This window comes from Cebus imitator, unplaced genomic scaffold (genome assembly GCF_001604975.1).
Source record: "Cebus imitator isolate Cc_AM_T3 unplaced genomic scaffold, Cebus_imitator-1.0 Scaffold437, whole genome shotgun sequence".
Taxonomy (NCBI): Eukaryota; Metazoa; Chordata; class Mammalia; order Primates; family Cebidae; genus Cebus; species Cebus imitator.
Window position 1 is genome coordinate 1,653,622 of NW_016107752.1, and position 12,519 is coordinate 1,666,140.

General features: G+C 34.3%; 1 protein-coding gene across 3 annotated transcripts in view; it reads right to left on the reverse strand.

Moving 5' to 3' along the window:
• Positions 1-12,519, reverse strand: part of LOC108290525 (diacylglycerol kinase beta) — a 535,319-nt gene that overhangs the window by 397,608 nt on the left and 125,192 nt on the right. For all 3 annotated transcript variants that reach the window (XM_017510376.2, XM_037732007.1, XM_037732006.1), the window contains one exon: positions 6,106-6,266. In XM_017510376.2, coding sequence (XP_017365865.1) covers positions 6,106-6,266 — 161 coding nt within the window. The remainder of the gene's footprint in view (positions 1-6,105; positions 6,267-12,519) is intronic.

A 12,519-nucleotide genomic window follows, 5' to 3' on the forward strand; every position in this document is an offset into this window, starting at 1 on the left:
GTTCAAGCAATTATCCTGCCTCAGTCTCCCAAGTAGCTGAGACTACAGGCATGTGCCACCACACCCAGCTATTTTCTGTATTTTTAGTAGAGTTTGGCTTTTACCATGTTGACCAGGCTAGCCTTGAACTCCTGACCTCAGGTGATCTGCCTTCCTTGGCATCCCAAAGTGCTGGGCTTACAGGCATGAGCCATGGCATCCAGCCAGATGACCTGTGTCTTTAATTCACTCTCATAAGCCTAGAGCCTGAAAAAAGTAAGTGCTTAGTTTTTTATTTATTAAACAAGTGAACGAAGAATCCATTATGGAAATAAAATGAATGGAGTAGAAAGTTTTCTTCTTGGGGTATTTAAGATTATCTATAGTTGGCTTTTGCTTCTAATTCCAGGTGTCTAGCATCTCATGACAATCTTCTCTCACCTCACTACCATGTAAGCTTAGTGACTATACAGACCTCTATCAAGTTCACTGCTAATTTTCAAACAGTACCTGGTACATAGAAGATACTAAATAGACATGCTTTTATTGATGGACCATCACTGTGGAAGATATCTGGTTAGAGTTAATTATGAATACAGAATCATTTCCAATAGTGTTGGCTAAATTGGAAAAGCATTAAAAAGAAGGATTTGGCATAGTGTCTAGTAATTGATCAATTTCCATTTTCTTCCTAGGTAGACAAAATTTATTTCCTCAGCTTCCTTACAATTATGTGCAGGCAAGTCACTGAAATATGGCAAGTGAGTTATGAGTGGAAATGATGTTACATCTTCCAGGTATGGCCCACTAAAAAAACAAACAGAAAAATTCCACTTTCCTTTAGCCATTCAGTTGTTGAATAGAGGGTTATCTGTCAAGATAGAAGGAGACTGGGTCACTGACTGACAAAATAGAGCAGAGCCTCCCCTCAATTTTTAACCCATCCTGACCTGTCATGTGAAGAAAAACTATTTTTTATTCATTGTCAGACCATTGATAATTTGTGTGTGTTTGAACCAGTGGTCAAACCATTCATGAATAGTACAAAGATTATATCACAATGAATAAGAAAATGATATAGCTATATATTTCTGACCTCCTCAGATTTCCTAAAATTGGAGTCAAGGTTCTTTGTAGATTGCACAGTGCTAACAGTCAGTAAATAAGGAACAATAGATGAAATAATGAAAACAATACTGAGAGTAGACTCAAACTCGGAGATGACTTCGTAACAGCAGAAGGGTTCCTAGACACAATTTCAAGTATAAACTATGTGCTCATCTTAAGCTTTTTCATGCTGGTTATAGCATAAAGTTGAGATGCATCCCATATGCTTTAAATCCTCCAACTCCATGATTTGTTATATATTAAGGAATAGCTTGAGGTAGTTAATTTATTTTATTTCATTATATTCTAGATTCATCGATTGAGGAAGAAGAATGCAAGTTGCCGAGTAGACGACTTTGTTAAAGGACTCAAGGTAGAAGACCTATTGCGCTGATTATGTCCCTGAGCATGGAGATTTTGTGTTCCTGGGGTAAGATTAAATCTTTCAGGGAGGAATGCCTCCTCTCTTCACCCCTCCCCCCCCGCAACCCCCATATTACGCTCAGTCGAAGGAGCTCCAAGTCAAAGGGAACAAGACTCTTTAAAAGAAGACTCAGTCAAAGCCACCTTGTTTGTTTAATTAGTTCTGATCTGCCTTAAAATCATAAACATTCTATCACATGGTTTTTATTAGTTTCTAAATGTAGTCTCTTAAATTTAGTTCTTTAATAAGTCTGGCATGTACTTCTATAATGTGAAGTAGAATTCTAACAAAAGTTTTTTCTTTCTAGGAAGTTAGTTTTGAACATTATCAACTAAGTAATCTGTCATTCCCCAGTGGAATTTTGTGCCATCTCTATAGTAAGTTCCAATATGTGTCTCTGTACTTCCTCATTGATTTGTTCATCTATTATTTCATAGGACCATTCTGTTATAATTATCCAATCCAACTGTAGCATGTCTAATTTGATAAAACATTTTTTCCCTTATTATTAAAATTGACTGCGCTATGTTGTCATACACATTTTAAAATAAGTTTGTCATAAAATCCAGCTCTCATCTTGAGAAGTTATACATTAAATGTATAAATTAATTTGAATATTATATCAAGAAATCTCATATAAGAATAGGCAATGTCTCTATTTATTCTGATCTTTTATGTCTTTGCAGTGAGTTTTAAGATTTTCTTTATACAGGTCATGTATATTTTTTATTAATCCCTTAATACTTTCAATTTTTTTTTGCTATTTTTTTGGAAACTCACTGATTATTGCTAATATAAGAATATACTAGTGAATACTTAAGTTGATTTTATATTTGGCAAATTTGCTATACTCTCATGTTAGTCATAATATGTTTTTAATTGGATATATATGTATATTTTTTCAATTGGAACACATATAACTATATATTTATCATTCACCATATAGTATTTACTTATAATTATCTTTATAATACCTTTGCAAAATCAATTTTGTAATAGGTCTGATTAACATTTCTCAATAATGCAGCTTTCAGTTGTTCTAACATCATGAACTTTTGTTCTTGTTGTTACTCTCTGCCATTTTCTGTCTTATTTCTAGTATAGCTTTCGTTTTCAAGTTTTTTGGTATTGTATCATTTCTCCTTTTCAAATACTTTGACTTTTTGTATTTAAATACAACTGACCCTTGAACAACATGGGAGTTAGGGGTGCTGACCACTTTTGCAATCAAAAAAATTTGAGTATAACATTTGACTCCCCAGAAATGCGACAACTAATACCCTACTGTTGACTGGAAGCCTTACCAATAACATAAAGCCAATTAACATACATTTGTATGTTACACATACAAAAGAAAAGAAAATGTTAAGGAAATCATAAGAAAGAGAAGATACATATACTATTCATTAAGTGGAAATTGATTATCATAATGGTCTTCATCCCTATCTTCTTCAGACTGAGTAAGCTAAAGAGGAGGAGGAAGAGAAGGGGTTGATCTTCCTGTCCCAAGGTGGCAGAGGCAAAAGAGGTGAAGAAGGTGAAAGGAGGGGAGGCAAATTACACTGGGTATAACTTTTATTACAAAAATCTGCCTATAAGTCAACCAGTGCAGTTCAAACCTGTATTGTTCAAAGATCAACTGTATTTGTGTTTCCTAATATAAAGGTTTTTCAACCTCGACACTGTTGACATTTTGAGCTGTGAAATTCTTTACTGTGTATTTGAGGTGTTGTCCTATGCTCTGAGGCCATTTAGCAGCATTCCTAAACTTTACCCACTAGTTAACAACAAAAAATCCCTGCTTTAGTCATGACAATCAAGCAGACACTGCCAAATGCTTCTGGAAAGAGATAAAATTCTCCTCTGTTAAGAACCACTGGAAATTGACCAGAGCATATAAAAAAAGCGAGAATTGTTTATTTAAGAAAACTATTAAACCTCAGATAAGAACTCTATAATTAGTGATATTTCAGTCCTGGGCTGCTTCCTTAGCCTTTTGCTGCCTAGGTGCTATGGTTCTATCAGGGTAGAATAAGCTAAGAAAATAAGCAGCTTCCTCATCAGCAGAGCTGACTTGATGTGAAATGGAAGCCAGAAGTTCTCTATGGCCTAGAACTTTGTTTTACAACTTACACTTAGAGTAGTAATATCTGTGGCAAATGAACAGGGAGAGCCAGTGTTACAGCTAGCCCGAATTTGTGAAACTGATGATAGGACAAGCAACTAACAAGCAGATTGGCCAGAAATTTAACAGGAGATCTTGGAATCAAATTTTCATACGGGCTGTGACAAACTTCTATATATTCCTGGCTGTCTAAAAATCTACATGGATTTGCAAGGCTGCACAAATGTTCAGAAGAGACAAAAGAGGATCCTAGTTATCTACACATCCTTGGTTAAATGAGAGGGTTTGTACATGAGCAGAGGAGACAAAAGAAAGGCCAGATTATAATAAAAGCTGAAGCTGATTTCTAATTACCTAAACTTTGAATGTATTCTTCAATGAACACATGGATCCAATGACAAAGAAAAGAAGACTTACTGGCTCAAAGAGTTTGAGCACAACTTTATACAATCATTTTGACACAGGGTGATCTCTAGGAAAGCAGCATATACCATAAGGAAGAATGGCTCAACGGGAAAGTCTCTAAATTGACTAACAGGAACAATGATAACCACTGTGGGCAAATAAAAATCCAGGGAATTAAAAATATAAACATTTTTCAGTTTTTAACAAAAAACGAGGAGATATGCAAAGGAATAGGAAAGTGGGTCACACATTTGGGAAAATAACAAGCAAAGAAAAAAGGTCTCTGATGGGGCACAGATGTTTGACTTAGTAGACACATACTTCAAAACAGCTATTATATGTCAAAAGAATTAAAAGATACAACATTTAAAGGATAAAATATAGGAAAAATGACTCTTCAAATAGAAAACATTCATTAAAGATACAAAATTGTAAACAGAAGAACCAAATAGCAATTCTGAGTTCAAAAGTATAGTAACCAAAACAAAGAATCCTAAGAGACTTAAGAGATTGGCATCTTTAATATTCAAAGATGGGAAACATTCTAAACGTTCATCAATTGGTGAAGCAATAAGCAATATCTGATACCTGCATGCAACAGAAGCCTATTCAGCAACGAAAAGGAAAACAATATTTATACAGTTCACATGAGTGAACTCAAAAACTTCATCCTAAGTGAAGGAATCCAGGTGCAGAAGTCTTATATTGTGTGATGTTTAAAATTATTTTTCCATAAGTTATTGGGGTACAGGTGGTATTTGGTTACACGAGTAGGTCCTATAGTGGTTATTTGTGAGATCTGACATTTTTAAAAAAATATAGAATGTCCATCAAAAGCAAATCTTAGGGGCAGAAAGCCGATTAATTCCTTCCTGAAATTGGGAAAAGGAGCCAAGATTGACTAAAAATGGGCATGAGGGTTCTGATTTGCATAATAAAAATGTTCTAAAATTGGATTAGTTTACTAAAATCATTAAAGAGTACAGTTATAGTGAGTGAATTCAGCTGTGTGTAACTGAAACACTAATAAAGCTGTTAAAAATACTGTTTTTATACCAATGTGAATAGGAGGGCTTCTCTAGATCAAGATGCATTGCATTTTTTTTTCAAATGATAATATTCATCACGGTATTAGTAACCATTGCCTATTTAGCCTTTATTATCTAGCACTCCATGAGATTCTTTAAATGTACAATCATATTTGTACCTCTATGAGAGAGAAAAAAAAAAACTCTGCATGACACAGGAAAATAACCAGATACTGAAATTACATAATTTGCTTAAAGATATGAATCTTACGCTCATGGACTCAACCAATGCTTTTCATATTCTATTAGCTTTTTTAGTGTGTGTGTGTGCGTGTGTGTGTGTGTGAGAGAGAGAGAGACAGAGATGACATAAAATTAGCATACATTAAATGGAATTTAATGCTTTATGTATTTTTAGATTTCATAATTATTGGCTAAAAATATATATAATCACTGTTAAAATTATTCCTTTAGGATTAAAATTTTAATAACTATTTCAACTGCCAAATAATATTTTACTCTGTGTAAGATTCTAAAAGAAATGAAGTGAAAAGTCAGCCTTCCGACTTTAATTAATCACCTGAGAATAGTAGCAGGATTTTTTTGTAGACTTTTCATAGATATTTAGTAAGTTATAATTATTTTGTAAAATGAATCTAAAAGTTAGATAAAATTTATTGCAATATTTTCACGTTCTCAATAATATGGAGCTTCAACTTATGCTCTAAAACTTGTAAGTATATTAAACGACTTTCAACTTCATTTTAGTAACACAAATAAAACAATTACAAAGAATATATTTTTCCCTTTGTTTAAAACATGAAAAATACGTCAATTGCTGATACTCTAAATTAGTAAGCAATGATAAAAACAATTATTGGTCATTAGAGCAATAATAATTGCCTATTAGAGGAGATGTTTTGCTGGCACAAAGGTAAAATAAATTATTTACAATCAGTAAATTTTGATAGTGTAAAAGGTTCCTTACTGTGATTATTCAGTGTAGATAAAAAGGTAAAATTTAGTGGAAATCTTACCACGCCAATGGAAAAGTAATTATTGATGATACTGTAAGGCACTGGGTCTCCCTTCTCATCTTTATCATTAGGTATGACTTCAAACTTCCACCTGTCCAGCATGATTTCTGTGCTGTTTTCAATGTCTTTTAGAATTTTCATCAGATTCTCACCTTCATAACCTAATGGGGAAAGAAAATATCTTGAGAAAAGGAATCTAGCCAAATCAAAAAGCTGTGTTTTTATGTTTGAGTGTGTTATACTCTAAAGAGATATTCGATGTACATAAAGTTTGATCCCAAGAACTCCTATTAAATTTCTGGCCAATCTGCTGGTTAGTTGCTTGCCCTAGAGTCAGTTTCACAAATTCAGGCTAGCTGTAACACTGGCTCTCCCTGTTCATTTGCATGCGTAATATTCTAAAGATAATGATTTTGAAGCACATGCTACTGTCAAGTGAAGAATTAATTATAACGTTATACTCATATTCACATTTCATTCTTAACCTTAATTTGTAACACACATTGTATTTCTCTTTTGTGGTGCAAATTCTCAGTGTATATAACTGCCAAGTGAACATGTTTACTGTATGCCCCATAAAATTTCTATCAATAGATTCAAAATTGAATTAATTCTTTGCTTCCATATCTTCCTCCTGTGCAGCCGACTTCACAAAGGCCCCATCCTCTACCCAGCTGCTGAAGTCAAAAACATGGATGACATTTTAGATTTTTCACTTTCCACCACTCTCTTATCCTCACTTTCCCCCCTCTAGTGATATAGAACTTTGAATTTAAGTAAAAGGTCCTACTCTTTGCAACGTTTAAAATTTTGTTTCTTATTCTATCTACTCAGGGTGCCCGTTTTCTTTTTGACTGCCTTGCATCTATTTCCTTGGCCTAGTTGCATATTTGCTAACACTTCTGTCCAGTGCTGCTGCTTATGCCTGTAGTCTCAGCTACTCAGGAGGCTGAGGTGGGAGGACTACTTGAGGCTAGGAATTCCAGGCTGCAGTGAGCTATGATTGCACCACTGTATTCCAGTCTGGGTGACACAGCGATGTTCTATCTTTAAAATAACAAAATTAAATAAAATGAATAAACGTGCTAACACTTCTTTCTGGAAAGCACCCTTTCAAAAGAATGGCTTAGATGCCCCGCACGCAGTCTACTCACAGTTTCAAAACCAGCCCTATCTTAGAACTAGTACACCACATTGTCATTACTTGTGTTTTTGTCACTACAGGTTCCTCTTAACCTGGCCTGCCATACAGTAAATGCTGAACAAATCAATTTTTTAGTGAATCTATGATAGATGGTCAACATGGCCTAAAAATAAAAGTCATCCCAATATTAAATTTTCAATATTCAATTTATCGGTAGGTATATAACATAGTTATCACTGCAGCCTAACCCTGACAGAGTTTCTGTTTTCATTTCTTAATCTTCCTCAACATTAGTTTCCTTCCCTATAAAAATCTTACATTTCTTGTGAAGATGGAAGCAAGATAATGCATAAAAGGTCTTAGTACATGAGCCTAAAACAGAGAATAGAAAGTTCTCAATAATATTATACTACTGATGATGATACCATCAGAATTTGAAATATTGTACTAAGTTAAATAATCTCTCTCTTTACCCATACAATGCTCACACACAGTCCTAAAATGGTATTTTAAGTTGGAACAATATTTTCAGGGTTTTTTTTCTGTTCATTATTTAATTGTTGAACAAGGAAATGCCAGAGTTGAGTCCTCATTAGAGCTATTAGCATACATATCACTGAATAAACTCATTGGATGAAAAGAAAACAGGCAGTCTCATATGCGAAAATTCCCTAAAGAGGAATACATTTCACTAAAGGTGCAATTGTTCAATTAACTATTAGAAAGCAAAGGCCACCAGGAACTAGAAATACCTCTTTTGGAGCTCATCATCACTTCTTACCTTACACAGCTTTAAAAAGTAATTATGCGCTATTTAATAAAGTGTATGATAAGTAATTATTACATAGAATCATGGAAAATATTAAATATTTCAAAAGGTATATATCTTATAGTATAATTTGAAGCTATAAATATTAATATTATGCATATAACTGTACTCAGTGGCAAAACATTGAATGGTTTAAGCTGCAAGACTACAATAATTGTATTTAATAACATTTCATGTTTCTTAATAGCACTACCTTATTGTAAATGTTTAATTAATTCCTAATTGTTAATTTGTTTTAAGAAGAATAAGTAATAGCTCCCCAAATAAATTATACGCATGTATATTTTGTTTTACCTACTGAACTAAATAAAAAACACTTAAGTATGTTCATCTATTTTCCAAATTCTGCTTTCATTTCAGAATACAGTTGATAGTCTTTAGGTATAAATTATTTTGCATATAAGGAGTATCGTCTGTGTGTATGCATATACATACATAGGATGAGCAGAAATACAAGCAAGTAATAATCCTTTAAAAAAATGTTGAATTTGTTCTCAGTCATGTCTCAGGTTAATAGTAGCACCATTCAATATAACATTAGAACAATGTAGGAACAACAAGTAACCAGGAGAGAACATGATAGGAAAGAATGTAATGAAAATCAATTACCACAGCTAGATTATAGTAGGGTCACTCAGCTTAAAATATTTACCACTGGATATGTGTACAGGGATTTTTATGACTAAATATGAAAATCTGGTTTAAATCTGTCTTCCAGTCAAGCAAAGGTAGAAAGAGACAATAAATAAATCTTGAGAATTACAACATCTGCAAATTCAGAAGTGATTCACATAGATGAACTCCAGACTGTAGTGCCCCATTTAACAAATACCTTTTCCTTACTTCTTGTATGTATCTACGCCCAAGTTTGTTAAATAATGATATGTAGCTATTAGTAGGATTTCTGAACTCAAGAAGATCATGATTTTATAAAAGATAAATCAAACCCACTAAACATGCCAACAAAAGACTTTTTTCAAAAATCAATAATACTATTTTACTTTCATCGTTTTGACTTAAAGCTTGTAATCACTCCAGGGCTAAGAAACAGAATGAAAACATAATTAATAATTATTTTATCTTTAATGATATGTTGTTATAGTGACTGGATCTAAATAGTCAGAAATTGTTACAAACGAAAATCACATAAAGAAATGCAACAACAAATCTATAGAAAAGTATGCTCTATTTACAACTATCACTTACCTCCTTAATCTATACAAACAAGATTTTCCTTGCAATAATCAAATTTTTGTTAGAGAGACTAATTTTGCCAGAAATTTACAAACAGAATGCTAATCAAGCATTTTTTCAAACACCCTAGGATATCCTACATTCTTAGTGTCATCTTTTCCAAAATATACTCTTGTAAAAAAGAGGCTTCAAGTCAATAGATTCCCTGGACCTTAAGTGAAAATGATTGCTGGTTGAATGAAGTATTTTCTCCTACAAAATTAAGTATAACAATAATTACTGCAACTGCATAAAATACTTTGCACAAACATTGATACGGTTTGGCTCTGTGTCCCCACTCAAATGTCATTTTTAGTTGTAATCCCAATAATCCCCATGTGTCAAGGGAGGGACCTGGTGGGAGGTTATAGGATCATGAGGGTGGCTTCTACCATGCACTTTTGGTGGTAGTGAGTTCTCACTAGATCTGATAGTTTTATAGGGGCCGATTTCTCCTTTGCTCATTTGGTTCTCTAACGTGCCACCATGTAAAATGTGCCTTTGCTTTTCCTTCGCCTTGCACCATGATTGTAAGTTTCCTGAGTCCACGACAGCCATTTGAAAGTTTGAGTCGGCCGGGCGCGGTGGCTCACGCCTGTAATCCCAGCACTTTGGGAGGCCGAGGCAGGTGGATCACAAGGTCAAGAGATCGAGACCATCCTGGTCAACATGGTGACACCCCGTCTCTACTAAAACCACAAAAAATTAGCTGGGCATGGTGGTGCGTGCCTGTAGTCCCAGCTACTCAGGAGGCTGAGGCAGGAAAATTGCTTGAAACCGGATAGCGCCACTGCACTCCAGCCTGGCAATAGAGCGAGGCTGTCTCAAAAAAAAAAAAAAAAAAAGAAAGAAAGTGTGAGTCAATTAAGTCTTCTTTAATAAATTACCCAGTCTTGGCTATGTCTTTATAGCAGTGTGAGAACAAACTAACACAAACAATGTATTAGTTTAGCACAGGAACCTACAAGGTAGGCACTATTATTTTCTTCAAATTCTGATGAGGAATCTACAGCACACAGTTCTTAAGTAACTTGCTCAAAGTTACACACCTGGCAAGAGACAATTCCACTGAAAAGCATATTTCTTTGTTAATAATCTCTAGAAAAGGGCTTCTCCATTTCCCTAATTGCTCAACTTGGGCATCTTGTTACCTTGCTTTCCCTAAAATTCCTATCCATTCCACTGATAAGTACAGTTAATCTAAGCCTGAAAATGTACCTCCAGTTTGTCTACTTGCCTGATTTACACCATGTAAGCTCTAGTCTGCTCATTTTATCATGTAATCAGAACAAGTATAATTGAAGTTCTCATTTGGAGAACTATAGTTCTGCATGTTTTCACATTTTCTGACCAGTTTATTTTCTATTCCAAAATTAATCCATTTTTGGAAATGTGTCAGTGTGTTACTCTACTTCTGACACTTTCAAAGCTTCACTTTCCATGTCAAAATCAATCATATAAAACTCTTACAATGACAAACAAGTTCCTGCATTATCTAGCTCCCAATTATCTTTCCAAAGTCATGGTACTCACCACCCCTAACTTCCCACCACTGCCCTGCTGCTTCAGCAACCCCACCAGCACTCCTTCCTTCAGTCCTTGAAACATAAGGAGCTATTTTTCCTCCTTCTGGTATTTTAGATCCAGCTTAAATGTTACCTCCCCAGAGAGACCTTCTTGACCATCTACCTAGACAGTTCATCTCTATTATTAATTCTTCTGACTCCTGATTCCCTGATTAAATTTTGTAATTACATATTTCATTAATAATTGTCTATTATATTCAATGAAAATGTAATCTCCAAAAAGATAGAAGCTATTTATTTACTTCCTCACTGTTATGTAGCACCTAGAACAGTGCCAATGTATCATATACTCACAGGGAATTCATCACTAATAGATACTTTGACACAAACCGTAGTCCTTGCCTTTGACCATTGTTAGTACTTTGTATGTGTTTTCACAAGAATCATTAGAGTATGTCAAATATGGACTTCTTCATCAAATTTGAGATTTAGGCCATTTGTTAATTTGGAAGCCAAAATAAAATTACTTATTTTCAAATATATCAAATAAATGTTACAGACGAAAAGATACACATATTTTCTTTTTAATCAATGCACTTGTATGAACACTGGCAAATACAAGTATCTTATCAGCAATGGTGATGTCTTCATTCATTTCTTTAGATTTCATGAGCTCTAATACAACTCATGAAAATATTCCTAAAGTAAATTCTTAATGAAAATCCCAAATAGAATATATACTAAATTCTTAGTCTAGCATGTACACAGTTTAGAGCTAGCTGGCCAGATATTCACGGAATTGTTCTCCAATTTTGCTGTAAATCAGAGTTACTTAGAGAGTTTGTTTAAAAAAAAAATATATCTGCTCAGGTCCTAACTCCAGATATTTCCATTCAGCGTGTTTGGGGTGGGGTCAGGCCACTGTATTTTTAACAAGCTCCCCAGGGACTCTGTTCACTCTGTCTTAGTAGACACTTTTCCAGCTTCTCTAAGTGAGCTTTGATGCTAAATATATTTAACATTCAATTCCTGCTTCTTTACCAAAGTCTGGTGGTGTTTAGTGATCTTATCTGGTGGTGTTCAGTGATCTTTAGATAAATATAGCCTATCAGTGATTCTGCAAAATGTTTTAAGGCCTCCTGAAATATTCTCTTTATTTATCCTGCTCCATACACACTATTTCAGTTTCAGTTTCTTGAATACGTCAAGTGCCTTGACACCTCTGGGCCTTTGAACTCCATGTTCCCTCTGCTTACGAAGTTCACACCCAGGTTTATATGCCTGAGTCTTTTTCTAGCTATTAGTCTTCTCTTCTACATTATCTCCTCAGTGAGGTTTTGCCTTATAATGTTCATCAGTTTACTTGTTAGCATAAAGTCTTACATATCATTTTATGTGCCGCTAGAAGTTAAGGACTTTTTGTTTCTCTGTTGTCAACTCTGTATCCAAAGTGCGGAATACAGCTGGATAGCACAGAGTGAGTCTCAATATTTAAGTGTTATTTAACGTACTCACTCCTGGGAAGCTAATTCATTAGTCTTTCATTTTTCCTCTGTTTGTGATTTTACCACACAATTTATAAATGAAAAATATAAACATTACCTTAATGTACATCCATGTTATTTTCTAAATGAAAACGTCAAAAACAAAAACCAGAGATGTTTGGAAACTTGCCCTCCTGA